The 23579-nt window shown below is 31.7% G+C and overlaps 2 protein-coding genes across 2 annotated transcripts; one reads left to right on the top strand and one right to left on the bottom strand.

Annotated features, from left to right (window-relative positions):
* Positions 1-5432: 5432 nt before the first annotated feature.
* LOC132722489 (transmembrane protein 53-like) lies at positions 5433-9611 on the bottom strand. Its single transcript, XM_060706997.1, has 3 exons — positions 9389-9611; positions 6734-6934; positions 5433-6090 (listed from the first exon to the last, which is right to left on the bottom strand). The coding sequence occupies exons 1-3, from the start codon at positions 9562-9564 to the stop codon at positions 5556-5558; spliced, it is 912 nt and encodes a 303-aa protein (XP_060562980.1). The 5' UTR covers positions 9565-9611; the 3' UTR covers positions 5433-5555.
* Positions 9612-9661: 50 nt separating this feature from the next.
* Positions 9662-21543, top strand: LOC132722488 (armadillo-like helical domain containing protein 1). The gene is made up of 12 exons (XM_060706996.1): positions 9662-10117; positions 13605-13673; positions 14481-14647; positions 15490-15686; positions 16285-16369; positions 17204-17323; positions 18037-18109; positions 18921-18966; positions 19248-19331; positions 19578-19655; positions 20184-20265; positions 20946-21543. The coding sequence occupies exons 1-12, from the start codon at positions 9915-9917 to the stop codon at positions 20963-20965; spliced, it is 1224 nt and encodes a 407-aa protein (XP_060562979.1). The 5' UTR covers positions 9662-9914; the 3' UTR covers positions 20966-21543.
* The last annotated feature ends 2036 nt before the right edge of the window (positions 21544-23579 follow it).

The raw sequence follows: 23579 nt of genomic DNA, 5'->3' as shown, positions 1-23579 counted from the left end.
CTGATTGAATTATTTGATCAAACTAAAGCTGTCTGTATGTCATTATTTTGGACGAAATGCATTTTGAACAATAACTGATACTGACATTGTATATAATATATATAATTATGTAAATATATGTTTATATATTTCAAGCATAAGTAACAATTAAATTTTTTCATACACTCTTATGAAAAAAGTCAAATATGATATAGCCTAATGACAAAATTTTTTTTTTAAAAAATGCAATAATCTTGCATCAAAGCATTTTTAAAAGCAAACAAAAAAAAGTAAAAACAAGAATCTTAAGTTCACACTCTTTATAAATCTATTCAAAAAAGTCAACTAGTTAGGCATCTTAATGTTTTCCTTTTTTTTAAAAAGCTAAATGTTAGTGTTTGTATACTTCCCTAAACTAGTGCCTAAAAAGGAAAAGAAAAGACAACAATAAATAATAGTGTACAGTATATAAAGGACCTATGAAAAAAACAAAAACAGACAAGAGTGCCATGATGGCCCTGAAATCGCTCACCTGTATATAGGCCCCTGGAATAGGGCCAATTTTAACCCAAGGGCTTTTATTTGAACAATTTTGGTAGACACCCATTAGAAGATTTTTCATGATAAATATCTAAGCTCTAGCACTTTATAGATTTAAAAGAAGATTTTTTAAGTTTTTACTATACACATATAGGGAAAAACAATTATCCCCCCTCCCAGGGCCGGGCCAATTTTGACCCCAGGGATTGTATTTTAAGAAACTTGGTACACAATAACCAGAAGATATTTAATGATTGGTATCTAAACTCTAGCTCTTTGGGTTTTTAAGATTTTTTCAGTGTTTACTATTCACATAGGGAAAATCAATGACCCCCGGGGCGGGGGCCAATTTTAACCCCAGGGCTCTTATTAGTACAAACTTGGTAGACACCCATTTGAAGATGTTTCATGCTAAATATCTAAGGTCTTGCTCTTTGGGTTTTTAAAAGAAGATTTTTTAAGTTTCTACTATGTTAATAAAGGGAAAAACAATGACCCCCGGGGCAGGGCCAATTTTGACCCCAGGGCTTTTATTTGAACAAACTTGATAGACTCTGACTAGATGATGTTTCATGTCAAATATTTAAGCTCTAGCTCTTTCGGTTTTTTAAAGATTTTTTAAGTTTTTTCTTTCGGTTGCCATGGCAACCAGAGTTCTGAATGGAATTAAATTCTTTGAACAATTTTTAAATACTACCAAAGGAACATTCCTGTGAAGTTTGGATGAAATTGGCATAACCGTTTATGAGGAGATGTTGTTTAAAGTAAAAGTTTACGGACAGACGGATGGACGGAAGAACGCCGGACGAAAAGCGATCACAAAAGCTCACCATGTCATTTTGTGACAGGTGAGCTAAAAAAGCAATGTAAAATAATTATCTTTTCATGGATGGTATCAACATAATTTTCAGCAGCATCTTCCAATTATTTAGTCATTTACTACAATATTCATAATTTGGTTACTATTACACAGACTTTCAAGCAGAGAATTCCATGTAATCTAGATAATGAACAGTGTAGAAAAGAAATGTCAAAACAGAGTGTTCACATCAATAAGTTTAATTATCTAGGCAAAGAAAAAGCAGTCTTAAAGAGGGTTAAAAATGGATATTTCATCAACTTTTAAACTTAAGATTAATACCGTATATAATATATAGTAAAATATCAAGAATAGTTTTCTGCCAATGTAGGAAAATATACAAAAACAAAGGAAGATAATGATTTTGTAATCTATAACACTGTGATAGAAATAAAATTGATTTTTAGTACACATAATACTTGAACAAGTAGTAATACATAATATTGAATATAAAACTGTATCATCAACAATAAAAATAAGCCTACATGGTTAAGTCATACCCTTGTTAATTTTTGACAGTTTCAATTACCATATTTTCAATGCCTCTAGTTAAATTTTAATGAAAATGAAATATTACTTTTTAAAGGTATTCCAAGCATATCATCTAATATCTGCAATCAGCTCCTTAAAGTTGCTTTTTCAGCTTTATTTCAATAAATAATGTCATTATTTAGTATGGGACATTTAACAGAAAATTTAACATTTCTAAGAAGACAAAACCTATAATTCTGATGCATACTTATTTGCTCATAATCTACCAATCGGAGACCAGTGTGTGAATTTCAAAATCTACCAATCAAATATTGATGTTTCATTTTCAAAATCTGCCAATCAGATATCAATGTTTCATTTTCAAAATCTGCCAATCAGATATCAGTATTTGAATTTTCAAAATCTACCAATCAGATACAAGAGTTTGAATTTCAAAATCTGTAAGATGTAAAACAACCCCCGTTCTCATGTATAAGATCAAGAACCAGTAAGTCAGAAACACAAAAACTCCAGAACACTTAAAAAAAAGCATTTTGACTAGACAAAATAAGCTTTTCTTAATACAAAGTAAGTAACAGAAATACTATATAAGATAAATAACTTAATATACTGAAAACATAATAACTATATTAAAAACATAAATGCATAATAAATTATATACCTTAACATGTTATGTAAAATAATAAGCCATTAATGAAGACATAATAAATGCATAATCAAAGGAAAAACAAAAAAAATGGGTAAAGACAGCATCTGGCATCATAATAGTGCAATGATACACCATTCAAAGTTTAAGGTGTTTCAATATCAAAATTTAAGCTACCAACAGTTAATAATGGAGCATGTTAAAACTGGCCTGGGTTTATACTGTTGGCAAAAGTTTGTCACTGCTAGTTCAATAGGTTAACGGTTAACTTGTTTAGGCTTATAAAAAAATAAAAAGTAAAATATTTCATTATTGTCTACACAAGAAAAAATAATGTTATAATTTTTAGATTAACACTTTACATTTTTAAACCTCATAGACTCTAATAATTGTTACAGAAATGTGCAAATATTAACCACCCAAGGCAAGATTTAGCATTATATTTCTTTTTTTCTTTTATATGAATTAATGAGTAAGGGCTATTTTTCCAAGGCTAACACTTAAAGTCACATTTATTTGTACGTCAGATGAGGGTTTTTCCAAGCTAATCCCCTCCCCCCCCCCACTACAAACAAATTTTTAACCGTTACAACTTCCAGGTGAACAATAGATTAGTCAGTCAGTGCTTATTTTTTAAACTGTAACTGTAAAAGTTTGTTTGTACCCCTGGGTTAGCTGAGGGTAAAACCCAAAATTATTCCTAATTTTGGAGAAAGTCTAATATTCTCTCAACTCTTTTCAACAAATGTATGTGTAATAACAGTTCCCAATATGCATACAAATAAATTGAGTATACCATTGAGTAGGCCAAGGGAGTAATGGCATATAAAATTTTTTTGAGAGAAAAATATAGCTGTCTTATAAGGCAGGATCTTTTTCAGTGCATGTAAGTCACTTAAGTTTTTACAAGAACTAATAAAGCTGGCTGAAATCATTTAAAGGGAGACACAGGCAAAATTTTCATTTCTTCGTTTTGAATTTTTTATTCATTATTCTGTAAATGTCCTCAAAATAAATCCACTTAGCAGTCACAGGAACAAAACTTTTCTTCTTATTAAGAATAAAATGGCGGTTTCCTAACTTGACCCACGCGGGTCAGGTTAGAGCGTTAAGATTTCACCATAGTTATCATAGTTAACTCTAGAAACGTTAAAGGAATAACTTAGACTTAATTCAATCAGACAATATCCACAATATCTGTTATTGTACCTACCAGAGTTTGTTCAAGTTACATGACTTGTTAAAAAACTACTTGGTGATTCTGTCGGCGTCTTAATTTTGTTCAACATATATAAATATATTTACGCTTCCAACGAAAAATATATAAGATTTATACAAAAATTCATGCTGGGACTTTAAAAAATGTAATTTTAGCTTGATTTGAGTACATAAGATCATTTTAATATTTTGTCATTAATTTGCCTGAGTATCCCTTTAAACTTATTTAATCAGGTTTAAATTTGAAAACTCTAATTTTAAATATTTTGAGACATATTACAAAAATGCCCAAAAAGTCAGCACAAGCACCATACAACAAACCTAAATAATACATGTATAATAAATCTGACCCATCCTAAATGCTTATTTTGAAATATTTTGTAAATACACAGATTTCATAGAGATTCAGTTTTTTTCTGGCACAAATAGTACATGTACAAAGACCTAATATATGAAAATGAGGGAATGAAGGGAAAAAATATGTAAATATTGTGGTCATTTTTTTCTGTAAATGCAGATATACTTGTAAGTATTGACAAAAAAGTACTATATGGCACAATATGAGAGCATATCTTATTGTTTTGGTATTTAAAAACATGATGGAAAATTGTCGCACACATTTGGAATGTGTTATTATAAAGTCAGAGTAAGTATTCCATATTAACACTTTATCTCCAGCAATTGTGAAATGGGTTTGTCCAATCTAACAGAAGTTAAGACCCGGTGTTTTATATTTATTAATTCAAAGCCTAGTTTTATTGAGGAGTTGAAATAATCATAATGAGATATGCCCTGTTTTCAAGTTCGAAAAGTCCATTTAAAGTGTTTGGAATATCAGGTGGCCTGGCTCACTTTTGATGGCTAGGGTTGACCACTTGGTTGTAGAATGGTAAAGGAGAGTCGTAAATAAACACTACCAGCTGGCATAACTTCATCACTTTTTAGGTAGGACAAACTGGTTTGACCATGAATCATGTCATACATGTAAATGTGTAAACAAAATAATAAAGTTGTCTGTTTATTTATCTTGACCCCATTAATGTTGAGGCATGTAACAATTTTCCATCAAGTTTTTAAATTGTTTTACAGCACCAAGTGGTGTAGTTAAATCAAGAAATCTTAATACCACGTAACTTGCAATCGCGTCATCGGACAGTAACACAGTAGAGATACCACCTTTTGGCATCTTTTTCTCTGTACCGTAACTTTCTCAGAAAAAAAAAATCGAGGCAAATATTTCACAAAACACTAATGCAAAATCCTTACTCCTCTGAACATTTTTCCAAAAAGGCAACATCTTGAAATTGCGGCATACATCACAGATTTTTACATTTATGAGTATCAATCCATTTAAAAAAATCTAAACTACAAACATATAAAACTGGCATATCATTGAAAATATATATCTTGTTCTGGTTTATATCTACAAATTGTAAATATTATCAACTTAACAAATAAACAACTACCTTTCTACCTATTTTAAGTTGTCAGTTGCTGCTGCAGCAACTTTCATGCAGCATCTACAAAGCTAATATTTAAAGTCCTTGTATTAGAAAAAAATTTATTATTAAATATTCCTAAGCAATAAAATATACAAATCCCCTTAAATGCAATCCGTAACAGTTCCCTTTTTTATATAAATGTTAACTGTTAACATCAATACAATGACATTTGTTCATACTTTATGCCAGCAAATTCTGAAGATCAGCATCAAAATGCAACTTTTTCATTGGCTATTTTTAAATTCAAATTCAGCCAATAAGAAGCTAGATGTTGAAACTGCTCCCCAACTGTTACAATCTATGGGAAAGGGATCAATTATTACTGCTTCTTTGTCAACAGGTACTCTTCATTGGTCTCAGCTGTTTCTTCTTCCGAATGCTGCTCCGACTCTTGTTCATAGCCGAGACATGAAAGCAGAAATTCCCCACAAATTTCAGAGTATTCCTCAGCATGTTTCCTCAAATGTGACACATGATCAGTGTCATTCCAGACCATGGATGTGACACTTACACCAAGCTTACGTCTACGGCTAATCATATCTTCAATATCCTCGGCTAAGATCACTTTATCTGACGTTGAATATAGAAACAGCATAGGCCATCTGGTGGGATCAGATGCCATTTTGTCGTAAAGAAAATGATTATTATTTTCTTTTATTTTCGGATAGACTTTTGCTGCTAGATTCGATAAAACACCAGTGACTGCTAAATAAAACCATAGGCCTAACACCATAATATATTTCAATACTGGATTAACATTTATACTTGTCCCATAAGCTATGGCAGCATTTTTGAAACGAGGTTTTCCAGGTGCACTGTCAATAACAACACCACATACATTGAGATTCTGGTACCTGTAAAATAATTATATTCAAACATTCATATTTGTTGAGAACAAATTTAAAATAAAATTCTTGAAGACATTTAACAAGAATATCAGTCAAACTGACAGATACCACTCAATGTTACTTTGACTAAAGTAAACTCAAAACATTGCCTTTCTTAACTTGCTGAATTCCATGGCAATTTCATCAACTTTGGGGTTATCAAGATGAAAATTTGACATATGACCTAAACTGTGTTGGTTAAGTGGTAAAACCAAACCAAATAAAATATAATAGTAAGACAACCGTACAGGATCTCGTGGCAAAAGGCTTATCATGTCTTGATTCCAGCAGGTAACCCTTCCCCATCAACAAGTATATCTTTGATAGGTAAGTTTTCGAAATAACTTATTTCAACCAAAAAATCTATAAGGGCATGAGTAAAAATATAGCTTTAAAAATAATGACCCTTGTCTTATAAATATGCTATTTCGTGATAATGAAAGCATTCCAAGTTTCATGTTGATACCTGTACAAATATTTAAATTTTTGAGAAATGTGCTATATTGAAGTTTTTGCACAATAATGACTACAGCAATGATGACTCATCCATAACAATAGCTAGATTTTCATATAAACAAGCTAATATAAATTATAACTTTAGATTCCTTACCTTTTATCTCCACTGGTGAGAACATCAACAACATTTGAATAAACATAGCTACCATTATTGCTAAAGATATGAAATATGATGGGATTTTCTGTGATGGAGTAGTCTTCTAACAGGTCTAGTAACTTGCAAGCTATGTCCTTCAATTTGTCCGCTTTAAAATATGCAGTATCCCTTGGTGAAGTGTATCTTATAGTTATACATCTAAAAATTCAGGAAAAAAAGACTATAAGTGTCAGCTTCATACATGTACATGTTCATGTACATACTGTCATGGCATGAATATTATTTTCTAAAAATTAAAGCAGCTCCATCGAGGCCCAAAAGCCAGAAAAACATAAAATTTGCATTTCTTACATAGATCAACTGGGACACTTGCAACAGAAAGATATACAAAAACTTCTCAATTTTAGGTCATTTTTCACAATTTAAATAATTACTCTGGAATAGCGGAGTGAATGATTGATCTGAAATATTGCACAAAAGTAATTGGTCTAGACCTACATCAAATAGAACATTTAATTATCTAGAAAAATTATTTTCCAGTGCCGTCATGTCAAAAAACCTTATTGGAGTCCCTTTAATAGTTTAATATACAAAACAAGAGCTGTAGGTAGGACAGCAACGCTCGACTATTCTTAGTGCTTGATAGTAAAAAAAATGCTTGATACAGTTACCTCCTCCTGTTTACAGGTTGGGGTCATGATGGTGAACAAGTGTGCAAAGTTTTAAAGCCATATGTCTATGGACTTTGAAAATATTTGAACTATTACAAAAACTTTAACGTAAATTCTAAGTCGAAAAAGGGGCATAATTCTGTCAAAATGCTTGATAGAGTTACCTTCTCCTGTCTACATGTTGGGGTCATGATGGTGAACAAGTGTGCAAAGTTTCAAAGCCATATGTCTATGGACTTTGAAAATATTTGAACTATTACAAAAACTTTAACATAAATTCTAAGTCGAAAAAGGGGCATAATTCTGTCAAAATGCTTGATAGAGTTACCTCCTCCTGTCTACAGGTTGGGGTCATGATGGTGAACAAGTGTGCAAAGTTTCAAAGCCATATGTCAATCGACTTTGAAAATATTTGAACTATTACAAAAACTTTAACGTAAATTCTAACTCGAAAAAGGGGCATAATTCTGTCAAAAAGCTTGATAGAGTTACCTCCTCCTGTTACGCCGACGCCGACGCTCGGGTGACTGCAATAGCTCTACTTATTCTTATCGAATAGTCGAGCTAAAAAGTAGAAAAAAAAAACAAAACATTTAGTTAACATTAAGGTTTAAGGATGCAACATATGTCCTTATTAGAAATTTAAATGCACTTTAACATAATTCAAGTTATGTTCATCTAAACAGTTTTATCACTGTTGTTATTTAAGCTGTTTAAAGAGCTTATTTCCTATTCTCAAGGACTTACTGTTATTATCAACAAATATGTGAAGTATAAGTAATCCTTTCAACATTTACAAAATTTTACCATCAAAACTGTTTCTCAAAAACATGCTGCTGTAAAGTGCTTAATTTTATGTTCATGAATAAGGGTTTACAAGATAAACACAATGTATGCTACATGTACTTGAAAAACTGAAAAGCAGTAAAATATAAAGGGCAGTATATAATGATATGCTATTATTGACAAATGATACCATTGATGGAGAGGAGTAAATCAAATCTTTCAAAACAACTATTCTTTGTATCAAGAATATTTAGTATTTGACCCTGTCTTTGATTTTCGACCTAACAATGACAGGGATATATCCTTGATCAATGTAAATTAAACTTTTGAATGATTTTAAAAGTTTCCCTTCGAAGACGCTATAGCTCATTTGGTTAGAGCACTGACTGTCACTCCTGAGGTCCGGGATCTATCCTGGACCCAGGGTAACACCCTTGGGATTTTTCAGAGACACTTTCAGTGTTTCCCACCTACCTAGAGGTTAGCTTATCAGTCCTCAATCAATATCTTGTAGATGCCAAAACATTACAATAATTGCCATTTTTAAACTGCTTGTTTATTGCAATTTATTGTGTGATTTTCAAAATTCTATGCATATGCATGACACAAACTTCAACATATCTTTTGACACCAAAGGTACTTAAATTTACTATTAAACCTACCATCCGTCCGATAATATATGTATGATTTATACAGAGAAATATACAGCCTGTTATCTTTACTCTGAAAATAACTGATAAGAGTAGTCTGTTGCTAGTTCCAAAACTGTTTACATGTATACTATAGATATATAGACACAATAACAATCATTCATCTGCGAGGCTTAAAATTCACAAGGCTGAGTCAAGTTAAGTTAATGCTGTTTCATAGCTAGGATGACAGTTGGTGATTTAAAAAACAAACAAAACATTACAAGACAATTAAACTATATAAATGTATAAATTTTACTCATATTTAAATGTATAAATTTTACTCATCAGCTCATATTTGAATAGATATATGGAAAGAGTTTTAATCTTCAAATGTTAACATGGAATAAAATAACATGACTCAAAATTTACAGCTAATCAAGTTTATTTCACTCAACGTTTTAGTTATATTTAGCTAATAAAGTTTATTCTGGATATCGATCTTATTTTTAATGAAACGAGAGTCGACCAAATTTGGGGACGATAACATCATTTTTTTCACCTACCCTCTTTCGTTGTAGATTTGACCATACTTTGAAAGATATTTCTCTGTACAGCCTAACCATCCTAACAATATGGCAACAGGTTCTTTTTCCCCCGACAAAACATCTTCGTCGTTTAGTGCATCAGCGGGTAGCGGTGTGGGAAATGTTATATCGTATTCAAGATCATCGTCCTCCATCTTTCGTCCTCAGAATCACTTCCGTTATGTGTCATTATTTAGGATTGGCTTCACAGATGTAGATTAACCAATGAAAAAACGTTTTACAAATGTAAACAAACATGGCGGTGTAGCAACAAGACGCTTTCTTCATTGACCAATTTGATGCAAAATTAGTGAAATCTGCATCTAATTCTTTCATTTAAATTTTCATTAAGGGACATTTATATAGAATATTCGCATGGAAGTGTGTTAACCTGTTTTATTGCAGCAGGGGTATTGCGGAGACAATTTATTATTTTCAGATATCTTGTGAGACAGGAGACAGGTGCTCTTTAATGACAAAACTTCAACACTAGATCTACTAAATAATGTCAGCAAAACAGCAAACTGCCATTTCAAAAGTGATGGCAGTGTTACAGGAGTGGGACAAAGGCAGCAAAGTAACCCGTAGAAAGATTTTACAAGACTTTATAGCTCAAAATCAAAACAAGACAGGCCCTGAACTGGAACAGGAATTTGCTCATGCAGCAAGCCTATTCCTTACACGTTTAACGGCATGGCTTAGATTAACGTATCCTTTATGATTTGTTAATGTGGAATATTGATAACTTTTAACTAATAACCGGTAAAACAGTATCCCATAAATACATGATTCCACATTCCACATAAAGTATTTGAAACATATGAGACAGTCATTAATAGACCACTAGCCTGGGTCTCCATGATGCCTGCAGGACAGGGCGGACCGTGAGACTAGGCGGACCATATATTGGGACAGGGCGGACCGTCACTCGAGACGAGGCGGACCGTAATTTAAAAAAGTATTTATATGTGGACTAATGTAATAAAAGTATTAAATTATTGATGTTTTTGTTCTTCGTTTTAATATTTTAATGCATATATAAAAGTAAAAATATAAAATAAATTTTAAAAGTTCATGTGTAATTGAATATTAATTTGCTGAATGGACGATGTCACTCGAGATTGTGGATGATTTTGGTATTCTTTATAATATTTCAATCTAAACCTTTCTATGTAACATATGAAACATATATATACTGAACCAAAAAAGGAAACTTTCGCAAAGTATCATGTGCCAGTTGTCAAGGGTACCACATAGATGTACACACTTGTATATATGTAGTAGCTCGTAAAACTCGTTTTGTTTGCAAAATCGGTCAGCTAATCCCCGTATAAAAGCCCGAAATGTTTATTCAACGTAAAAATGAGTTTCAAAAGGATTGAAAAACTGTACTAACATATCTACATTCAAACTTGGAGAAAGTTTCTATTTTGTTTCAGTATATTAGAGTAGTATAAAAAAAATTTCTCAAGAAATTATTTGTAACTGCGTCGACTTACGCAAGTGATAATTGACCAATTATCGGGATATAACAATGTTATTGTTTGTATAAGGCGCTAACGCTGCTAAAATTGATAAACTTTATTAAACAATTAGACACATAAAAAAAACACATTTTGTTGTACAATACACGAAATAACAATGATAACGAATAACATCACATTAAAATTCATAATTTGCAATTCAACACAATAACAAAAAAATGAAGTGACATATTTGAAAAACAAAACTATCTTATTAAAATTTACATAATAAGCACAGACACATGAAATAAAATGAACACTGAAATAGAATTTATTAAACAATAAGACACATCAAAGAACTTTTAAAACTTCCTGTATTTTATATTTTTAATTGAATATTTGAACTGAAATATCAATACGAAGAACAAAAACATCAATAATTACATTAGTCCACATATAAATACTTTTTTAAATCACGGTCAGCCTCATCTCGAGTGACGGTCCGCCCTGTCCAAAAATACGGTCCGCCTAGTCTCGAGTCACGGTCCGCCCTGGTACGGTCCGCCCTGTCTCACGGTCCGCCCTGTCCGTAGTTCTCCATGATACCTGTGTACAAGGTGTTTTTAGATAAAATTTTACTGACTTGAAAAAAAGAAGGAATAAACAACTTCATTAACATTTAATCCTCTTAAAAATACATTACAGAGGTCTGTTATATCCTCTAACAAATACATTACAAAGTTCTGTAACTTGCAAATTCTCACACACTTACACTACGAATTGTCGACCATGATTTTGTATTTAACAGACTTCATGTTACTGCTGCACTGGTAAAAATGTTATTTATATGGTAAGCCACTGCACTTCAACTATTTTAAATGTTATGGCATCATTTTAGCATTCCTATATTCATATATCTGAGCTATTTTAACTCCATTACAATTAACATATTACAATATTAATTACCATATGTTTAATATATACTGGTTGGGGACCACCAAAACCGGACAACCACCAAACCCGGACGGCCCCAAAAATGCTTAATTTAGAATTTTCTTTGTTCAGGGGTGGTCAGTCATTTTTATATCAACAATAAATGCATGTTTCTTGTAAAATTAAGTAAATAAATGTATTTCAACCCCCGTAACTGGTAATATTTTATTGTCTATTTCAAGAATGTTGACGTTGAAATTTTGGGGTCAAGAAAGCAATGCCTGACCTCATATACCCGAGCTATAATCATTTGCAGAGTAAACAATAGAATATCCAAAACTTCAGCATTTGTTGCTGAAATATTGTATATCATGTTAAAAGTCAAAAATCAAAGCACCCAAGCTTTTATCTGAATTAAATCACGTCATGTACATATCTGTCCGGACACATGGTACTGTAGTGTTGACAATTTAGGTAATTTTGATACCCTCCTTGTCGAGCCTCAGATATAAGAGTCAATACATTCAGAAATAAACAAACTAGTTTGTTAGTTAGGAGAAGAACTTAGCTGACCTGGGTCAATTTTTTTATCTCTAGGTTAAAAATTATGAAATCTGTATGGAAAAATGTTCAAGAAGTGTCCGGTTGATGGTCACCGACCAGTAGTGTAAATATATGCTAAGTGTAAGCATTACACTATAGTCAAGTTGTGTCAATGAAAAAATATTCTTTTTAATCTTAAACAGTCTTAAAGTTAGGTATGTGATTAATAGAATGTTATATTTGTGTGGGTTCTTAACTTAATATATATAACTCATTGAATAAAATAATATTTTGCTTGCAATATATAATTTCATTCAACTTATTCAATAATTCAATATTGTACCTAGACTCAGGCTAGAGGCTATGCACTCATTCAATACTGGTTGGGGACCACCAAAACCGGACAACCACCAAACCCGGACGGTCCCGAAAATGCCTAATTTAGTATTTTCTTTGTTCAATGGTTGTCAGTCACTTTTTTATCAACAATAAATGCATGTTTCTTCTAAAATTAAGTAAATAAATTTATTTCAATCTCCGTAAAAGGTAATATTTTAATGTCTATTTCAAGAATGTTGACGTTGAAATTTGGGGGTCAAGAAAGAAATGCCTGACCTCATATACCAGCTATAATCATTTGCAGAGTAAACAATAGAATATCCAAAACTTCAGCATTTGTTGCTGAAATATTGTACATCATGTTAAAAATCAAAAATAAAAACACCCAAGCTTTTATCTGAAATAAATCTGGTCATGTACATATCTGTCCGGACACATGGTACTGTAGTGTAGACAATTTAGGTAATTTTGATACCCTCCTTGTCAAGCCTCAAATATAAGTGTCAATACAATCAGAAATAAACAAACTAGTGTGTTAGTAAGGAGAAGAACCTAGCTGAACTGTGTCAAATTTTAATATCTCTAGGTTTAAAATTTTAAAATCTGTACGGAAAAATGTTCAAAAAGTGTCCGGTTGATGGTCCCCAACCAGTACATGTAATAATTGTTTAAACATAACTTGTTTTATATTTGTTATATTCATTTTGTATAATTATAGGCCCACTGGGCTCAGGGTACCTGTACTTTCAATGTAGAATTAATATTTTGTTTGTAATCATATTATGTGCATGACACTATAATAAAATACTTAAGAATAAAAACACTAATAATTAGCTTCTGGATCTACTAACCTGTGAGTTCATATTTATTACACAAGTACATGTAGTAATAACATTTACAGCCTTAACCTTATCTAGATATATGATTGGCACAAGCCTTAATGAGCAACTAAGAGCAATTTCTATATTCCTGTCAGCTTCAAGTGGGTAAGATAGCAATTTAAGATATTTTTTGTAAAAGAAATGAGTAGAATCTAACTCTGACAATTGAAATTCATATCCGGTTCAGTTTGTTTGTTTCATTTTACGCCTTTTTCCAACAGTATTCCAGTCATATAGGCGGGTAGTTTCCTAACCATCGTTCCTGGAGAGTTACACCAGTACTAGACTACCTTCCTCCGCGCTAAACTACCAAAGCATCTCCTGGGGATCGAACCCATGCCAGAGAGGTAACTGGATTAGAAGTCATCGACTCTAACCCCTCGACCACAGAGTCTGTGTTTATTCAGTTCTCTCTTGCCATCAAAATCACTGGCTTCTACAGAAATTACATTAACCTTGATCAAACCACTATCAATAAAAATGCAATTAAATAACTTGAGAGTGCTTTAAAACCAATGTTACTTTAAACATTGCACAGAGAGCACTGGTTTACCATACCATTTCCTTCTCTATTTGTAATTATATTTTTGTGTGCATGATTTGGTAATGCATGGAAATGATCAGAAAAATATCTCAGATTTTATTTATTTTACATGTCACTTCAATCAATTCAATTAAATATATACTGGGTAGTTTATATGCCATTCAGTGAATTTTATTGCAATACTTTTTCATTAAATAAATTAAATGTCTCATTATACTGCCAATTTGATTGGTGTATTGAAAAAGAATATTCCATAAGTTTTGAAAATTACTTTGGTATGCTTTATGTGCTACAGAATTAATTATTAGTTATATATGGATCTGTAATTTACATACTTTTATGTGCAGACTATTTTTCTTATTTTTCAGTCACAAATTTATGGCAGAGTTTCTTGAAGTTGGTGGTGTTCTCACCTTACTGGAGATAATAGGACTTAAACAGGCCAAGGAAGAGGACAAAAGTGAGGCTTTGAAAAACATTCACTACATAGCCAATGCTGGCAGGAAATACAAGGAACTTATCTGTGAAAGTTATGGTAGGTGTTTTCAAATGTGTTACAACTGAATACTGAGTGATTGATTTTAGCATCTTCTTATAAGTATTAACTCTCACAGTGAACACAATGCTGAATAATATCAATTTTGAGTGTGTTTTTGTATAATAATGTCAGAGTTCAAATGACCAAAGCCTGTTAGCCATAGTGAGTAATTACAATGCATTTGAATGATGAAATGTACATTATTACATTTGTATACTATGACACAGGGAAAATTAATAAAGGAATAATGTAAACTAAAAGCGAGTAAAAATTAAAAATAATAATGTTGTCGACTACTTAATGACAGGATACTAAAGTTCAGAAACATATCAAAGTGACACTGAGACAGACATGTAACAGAACTAAAATTGTGTATTCTATAAAAGGAACTCCATTATTAGGTCCAAAAGCCTAAAAACATAAAATTTGAAATTCATGCATGGAGCAACTAGGGCAATTAAAACAGTAAAATAGATAATAAAGAAGTCTCATTTAGAATTTAATTGAAAATTAATATTTAGTGCATTTGTTAGTCTGATTTGAATTAAATACAAACGCTTTTCATTTCATGTCAATTTGCACCATAGAAATAATTATTCTGGAAAAATTGAGCTAACAAATGATCTAAAACTTTGCACACAAGTTATTGGTATAGACCAACATCGAATGGTATAAAAATCTTAAAAAATTATCTCCAGTCATGTCATTTCAAATTATCTCAATGGAGTCCCTTACAAATTGAGCATTGGTGTTAGATCATCAATGATGTTTGACTAAATCATAGTTTCATATAAAAACCAGAAAAAAAACATTGATGTCATCATCATTTCTATTTATAGGTATTCGAGCTATAGCAGAGTGTTTAGCCAAGTCAAAATCTGAGGAGACCCAGGATGCTTGTCGGAACCTTTTACTGATGTTGGCACAGGGTAATCCCAAGTTTGAGGTACAAGTCTATAAGGGTCTTATTGCACTTCTTCCATGCAGTTCACCTAAAGCCCAACAGATGGCTGCACAGTCACTCAGAGTTGTACAAGTAAGTTTATACAGTATTCGAAATTAGCAGTAGTCCGATAGCCCCTGACTACTAAATTTCTCCTGGGGCTACCAACTTTTCACAGTAACAAGCCCGACCAGGTTACTGTATTTTCAGAGACAATATAAACAACTGTTTTGAACAAATGAATCTTGCTAGTGAAATGTCTTTTGGGCTAGTGAATATTCCAATCTGTAAGTCCGACCAGCCTAGTCGATTCAAATCCTAATTTCTTACACTGTTTATATGTACATGTATATGTAACAGTTGCATTGTAGTTACAATTCAATCAGGCTGCTGAATTGTGTCAAATTTCACAAATTAACTTTTACATACAGTGTCTAAAGATAAAATTGGTATTAGCCAGTGTCTTTTGTATAAACTTTGTAAAAGCCAGGAGCCATCTTGGTATCTAAGCTTTCTCTAACTTCAAACAATTTTAAACAGTACAAAATGTATATTCCTTAATTGTAAGAGTATAAATATTTGATAAATTTTTAATTCTTTTTCCCATGTTAAGGACCCTGAGTTACATAATTAGATATATCATTATTAAATGTTGATTGTGTAATATTTAAAAAAAATGTATCTCTTTCAGCCCATTGTAAAGAATGCAAATCCATCCATTATTGAACCACTTCTGAATTTATTGAAAACACTTCATCTTGAGGTCCAGTTTGAAGGTATGTTGTTATTTTCCCCTCAAAAATACCAATTTGATGACTGTCTTTTCCCCCTTATTTATAGTTGTACAATACAATGTATTTACTTAGACATAAAAGTAATTTATCTTTTATGGCTTAAAACTTTAAAAGAGTAGTGTTGCTGTCTTACTTTAGGGTCCAAATCCATATCTCTAGTACAAATTTTTATTGAATTACTGCCCTTACATTGCTTATAGATTTTAAAAAATCATGGTTATGGCTTTTTATCTACCTTATTCCAACAACTTAGGGTTTTCATTTAAATCTTCACACAATTTCTGTGGGATCTTTGTTAATAGAAAGTTTTGCATAGCTCTAATTTTACTACCAAGCACATAGGACAATTCAGCTCTTGTGCTGTGTCCTGTAGTAAATGAAGAATATCTTCAGGAAAAGAGAAATTATGTGCACTTTACCCATGATACTACTAATAGTAATAAAATTGCTATCATTACAAATACAATACATGTATATTTTATCCTTCTATGATAACAGATATAGCTAAGTTTTTTGTTGTTTTTTTTGCAATAAATATGCAAATTAGATGAATTCTTTATTAGGAAAGTATATTTTCAAATGGAAATCATTTATATTCAGCATGGAAACTTTTCATTTTTCTGTATTTTTACAATATTCTTGATTTTATACATGTAAAACAATATAAACCCCTTTGAATACATGTAAAACAATATAAACTCCTTTGAAATTTGAATTTTTTACTACAAAATCTGCCCAACTTAAGCATTTTTTCTATTAAGCATAAAAACTTGTTTTAAATAACATTTTTCATTGTTTTATGTTAATATTTTATAGCAATTGAGTTGATTAAAGAACTGATGGATTATGATGTGGGAGCAGTCCTGCTAAGTGGTCTTGTGAGTTCTTTACGACCAGCAAAAGAAGATATTATTCAGAAACCTGATCTTTTAGATGGTATGTACTGTAATTTTATCACGTTTAGCCCTATATTTATTGTTATGTTTAAAGAGTATAAAACTTTATATTTGCTCTCTATGGATTCTAAAATTAATGTTTCTATTGTGATTTAATTACAGAATAACTAGAATGAAATAAATTTCTTAAAGTTAGTTGTATGCATAAGAATATAGTCAAACTTACTGAAATTTTATAGCAGCTGAATACATTTGTATTTTGTTCTGGAACATTTTATTCTGTTTACATATAATAAGTAAACCTATGTTACAAATCTTTCAATAAATGACAATAAATGTTTTCCATGCTTGGTGCCAGAAAGTAAATTAAGACTAATTGTTCACTTAATAAATTGCTTTCATGATACTTAAATTCACACTTGATTGTACCAATTCCTTTTCAGCTTTTCTTTTCAACTTTTCTTAAATGGTTTAATTAAACTAAAATTAAAAATTAACCTTGCAAAATTTATAAAATGGACTACTCCAGTTGAAGATAAGTTGAGTGTTTTTTATCAGGTAATACATATTCAGAAATGTAAAATGTTAAGGCAACCAAAGCATAAAATTTGTTCAGGGTGCACAAATTTGCAGAATGGCCTGAAGTTTTTCCTTGAGGCTAAGGTAAATCGTTATTACCACCATCATGTGTAATAAGATTTTTTGTTAGTGTTCCTAATGTAAATATTTTTATTATTGTATTTTCATATTTAGATGGGGACGTCCCGAAAATGAATGCTCCCCTGCCAGTGTTTGTACAGCAAGCGGCAGCAGCTAAAACAATAGGGTTTGTAACATTCTTCTATACTTAATTAATAAAGGGTATAAATCTTTACTAAGCTGTCTGTAATTGGTAAACTATTTGTATCTTGATAAAAATCATACTATAGTGCTTAACTTAAAAAATAAATTTCAAATAGTGTAAATGATGTATGTGCGAAACCTGTGTTCAACCTACTAAAAAAGTCTTACAGAGCAGTTGAGTAAATTGTTTTGGAACTTTTTATATAAAAAACTCATATGACCATAAGAATATGAAAACAACACAATTGTACATATTCTGAAATTCTTAGTACATTCATATATTTGATAGCTTTACACAATTTTTCTTTTAGTGATTTATACAGTCAACTGCAGTAAAAATTTAAATATATATTTGAGCCACGCCATGACAAAACCAACATAATGGGTTTGCGACCAGCATGGATCCAGACCAGCCTGCGCGTCGGCATCCATGCTGTTCGCTTGAAACCCTTATAACAAGTAGAGAAACTGATAGCGAACAGCATGGATCCCGATCAGACTGCGCGGATGCAAACCCATTCTGTTGTTTTTGTCGTGGCGCAGCTCATTTCAATTTTAGATATGCAAGACTCCTAATCTTAATGTTTTCATGAGGTCAAAATATCGCTGATTTGGAATTTCTGTTGTCTTAAAATTGCAAAATTAGCAAATGAAAATGTTATTGTACTTTGATTTCATGTGGTTGAGTAGTTTTCTTTACATAAATATCTGTTATTGAATATAAAAAAAATTTTGTTAATTTTTCTCTTTTTTCATAATCATTGTTTTATCTTTTTTTTGTGTGGCTTTTTTAGGATTTTGGCTCGTGAGTCCAATGAGCTTGCAGAAAGGCTTATTCAGGTATAAAATTTGTGTTTCAATATTGATACCATTCCATTTTAAAACTGATTTGTTCACTCGATATTCAAGAAAAATTGAGGATTGACAGTTTTAAGTTGAAGAGATTTTGAGGCTTTAATACAAAAGGTTGTTTTTGCAAGTTCATTTAAATTAAATATGGATGCTTTTCACTTGCAATTAAATATAATGTACATACATAACATCACAGTGCTGTAATGTTTTCTTTTTAGCAGTTGGTAGGAAAAATTATTTACAAAAGTTTATTTTCTTGATTTTTACAGTTGAGGGTTGTCCACAATTTATGTTATGCTATGGGAAATATGGATTATGCTGATAGTCAAAGACAGGCCAGCATATCACTAGAGGTAATAAACATTTTTGGGATATTTATTTTACACTAAAATCGTTGTAACTTTCCCTTACATTTTAGTATAAAATGAGTGGAATTTGGATCTGCATACTGTGCTAGAACATTACTGTATCATATGTTTAAGTTTCAGAAAGCCATCACTGTAAAGTTTTAAATCTTCTTGTATCAAGATTTCTTAATTTGTGTCAATTCCCAATTATTTTCCTAACATACACAAATTATTATGAATTTTGTGTTTCAGTATTTGTGTAGAACATTCCCAATTGTTGATGACCATGTGAGAGATGCCATGGGTGACAACCTCTATGATCTGTTCATGGTAATTATTCATTTCTTATTAACATTACTTATATCTACTGAAACTAAAAGTGATTAACTCTTGCTATGAGTATGTAGCTAGGCCAGCCTGCACATCTATACTGCAGTCTGCTGTATTGTTTGACCATGCTCTATACTGTGGGCTGATTGATTAACTGAATTATCTGTTTCTAGGCTATTCTTCAGTTTAACAACTTAAATCTGTCATTGTATATACTTTACATAACAAAAATCATAGTTTGAAAATATGTGAGTTAAAGTACTCTGTTGTTAAACATCAGTCGGCTATTATGGTAGTTTAGTCTATAGGCTCTATAGAGTACAGGTTTATATAAATCCCTCCAACAAAGCACAAGTCAGAATTCAAATCAGGACAAACCAACCTTGCAAATATATTGGAATAATGTATGGAAAAAATGTCTTTAAATACTACTATGTCATGGTTTCAATATATTTACTTAAGTATTACTTTGTTTAAAACTTTACTGTTCATAATCAATTATAATTTCAAGTTTCTGTTTTATTTCAGTCCAATCCTGAAACATTATATTTAAACATGAACCATGTACAAGCTGACGTCCTTGTTTCAAACAAGCTTAACATACCAAAATGTAAGTATATAAATGTACACAGTATCACAGAATTAACCCTTAGCTTGCAGGCAGCAACTGATCAGTGCAGACGATGAACAGCTAACACAACTGTTCTGTCTAGTCATGGTCAGCACTGTCTGATATTCAGTCACTTTATATTTGGAATTTTCCCTAAAACATGTAAAAAAATAAGTGATTTTGTCTGGATCTTAAATATTTAGTGAGGTAAAGTTTAATTCAGGTTTGTTAGAGGTGTTGTAATCATTTTTTGTTTTTATTTTTTGTACCTGTAGAAGAAATATAGTATATTGAACTTCACTCAAAATTGTCTTCCAACTAAAGTCCAGTTTTTAGATAAGTTATCACTCAAACTTTATGAGAAAATTTACCTGTCAGTATCACGGTTTTTACTACAGAATTTACTTTTGAAAAGTTGGTAGGTTTTTACTTAAATTTACACACAATAATTAATCTCTCGTTTTTTTATTTACTCAAAATTGTTTTGAGAAATAATTACAATAACTTTTTTTTCCCTTTAAAAAAAGAAGCTTGACCTATTTTAATTTATTTATAATTTATACAAGAAATTGTGGAATAATTTAAACCATTATAATTTTCTTTAACAACTATGATATTTGACAGGTGGACACACAGTCAAATTAAAAATCTCATTGTCATTTTTGTGTGTGTATTTTCAGTGGTAGAAAAGGTAGAGTAATGACTACTTGCTTGTTACATCAAACATTCAACATGTGGAAGTGAAAAACCAGACTGTAACCACAAAATGTGTAATTGTGCAGTGACAAGTGTCTGGATTTTGTATAAACTAACAGTTGTTACATGAAGAATCACAGAAAATAAGATTTAAATAAACGATTCTTCTTCTACCCGCAGGCTGCTTTACTATAATAATTGACAGATTTTCACTACTATATCATCATCATATTTATATTTCATTCTTTGAAAAATTGCCACTATAATGAATTTGATAAAATTACTCAGTAAGCAAGTTTGTTTTTTAGAAATATATAAGATATATTTTTATCACATAAAATAATCTGTGGAATGCCTGGAATTCATCTAGAGTTAACTTTATTTCAAAAATTGAAAAAGAATATTTTTGTCTTTATAAAATCATTTATATCTTTCATATCCAATGTAATTTTAAAATGTGTATACATTTTGTTTATGTCATGTAAACATACAGTGTTGTTGTCTTATTTCTCTTTAATAAAAACGATGATAAAAATGTATTGAATGCCATTAAAATAAAATAAAAAGTTTATTCATTTTACTTATATGCTCATACACAACTCTTCTATTGTTTACCAAAACTGTCCTCTATTTGCCTATTTCCAGAACAAAAAAATGGCATAGGAAATTAAATGCATAAAGTATAATGGCAAGGCAGTATGATGCTTATATTCAAATATGGGCTTATTTAAAAAGATTCTACAGTATTAAAAAATGATACATTTGCCTTCTCATGTAGGCTTATCAAAAAGTAGCAGTGGTGTCTGCCTCTCATTTGCTCTGAGAGGATTTTAAGACTCCCTGGCCTCTAGAATATAGTTTTGTCTTGAATCTCTGGATTTTCATTGGATAGTTCAGATTCTCTGCTGCTTTCTTACCAATCAAATGCCAAAGATCTGAGTTTGAGATAAGAAAATTTTCTTTATAACCTTGGACCCCCAATCATTCCACAAAGCAAACTCGAAGTAATACAAGTCACTTTTTTACCAGCTTTAACGAAATAGCTTCAACTTAATGGTATTCAAAAAGACTAGTTCTTTGAGGGTGAGGTTTGCTTTGTAAAATCTATATTTTTTCCACTCTATAGCTTAAGATGAAGTGTTGAAAATGTACCAGCCACTAAGCATTGCTGGTTTGAAACAGACAAGAATTATGGAATCTTGAATTATGGGAGCTTGAGGTGAGTTTATGGTTCGACACTGGTGCCAAAGCAGGGCTGAAATTGGCCGTAAGTACATTCTAGAGGATCAAATGTAGTAAATTTTGAAAAGTTTAAGTCACAACAAGTGTTAAATTACACAAACATTGTAAATGTCATTCGATTTTACTAGTGGAAGACTTTGAGTGCCTTCTTGTACATGTCATAAGCTTACCACTTTCCTACTGAAAGCTAGCCACTGTTCTCACATGAAAGTCCTTAGATTCTGGCAGGATTTGAAACCACAACAGTGTGAGGCAAGTAATTCAGCCACAAATCTTTCAGGTTTATAATCTTGTTACCCAAAGTAAACAAGAGGGCCATGATGGCCCTAGATCGCTCACCTGATTTATCAAACTCATCCAAACATTTACCTAGACAAGCATTCTGACCAAGTCTCATGACAGGTGAGTCAAAAATGTGACCACTACAGTGTTAACAAGGATTATCCATACTTGAGCAGTGCGACCTAGTTTTTTTACCCAGGTGACACATATTCAAAACTTGACCTAGAAATCATCAAAACAAACTTTTTAGACCAATTTCAAGGATACTTGGATCAAAACAGTAGCAACTAGAGTGTTAACAAGATTTTTCTATTTTTAGCTCCGGTGACCTAGTTCCACATGCGATTTCGAACTCATCCAAGCAATTACCTATACAAGCATCCTGACCAAGTTTGATGATAATTGAGTCGAAAATGTGACCACTAGAATGTTAACAAGGTTTTTCCATATTTGGGCGGTGTGACCTAGTTTTTTTCAATCCAAGATGACCAGTGTTCGAACTTGACTTAGAAATCATCAAAACAAACTTTTCAGACCAATTAACAGAATATTTGGATCACAACAGTAGCCACTAGAGTGTTAACAAGATTTTTCTATTTTTAGCTCCGGTGACCTACTTTTTTCATCCGAGATGACCCATGTTCAATTTCTTCCAGCAATGACCTAGACAAGTTTCCTGACCAAGTTTGATGACAATTGAGTCAAAATTGTGACCACTAGAGTGTTAACAAGGTTTTTTCTATTTTTAGCTCCTGTGACCTAGTTTTTTCATCCGAGATGACCCATGTTCGAACTCATCCGAGCTATCACCTAGACAAGCATCTTGATCAAGTTTGATGATGATTGATGCAAAAATGTGACCACTAGAGTGTTAACAAGGTTTTTTCTATTTTTAGCTCCGGTGACCTACTTTTTCATCCGAGATGACCCATGTTCACACTCATCCGAGCTATCAACTAGATAAGCATCCTGACCAAGTTTGATGATGATTGATGCAAAAATGTGACCCCTAGAGTGTTAACAAGGTTTTTCTATTTTTAGCTCCGGTGACCTAACTTTTTCATCCGAGATGACCCATGTTCGAACTCATCCGA

Source organism: Ruditapes philippinarum, unplaced genomic scaffold, assembly GCF_026571515.1.
Source record: "Ruditapes philippinarum isolate M1 unplaced genomic scaffold, ASM2657151v2 ctg1660_1_1_1_1, whole genome shotgun sequence".
NCBI lineage: Eukaryota > Metazoa > Mollusca > Bivalvia > Venerida > Veneridae > Ruditapes > Ruditapes philippinarum.
This window is presented reverse-complemented; position numbering and strand designations above follow the sequence as displayed.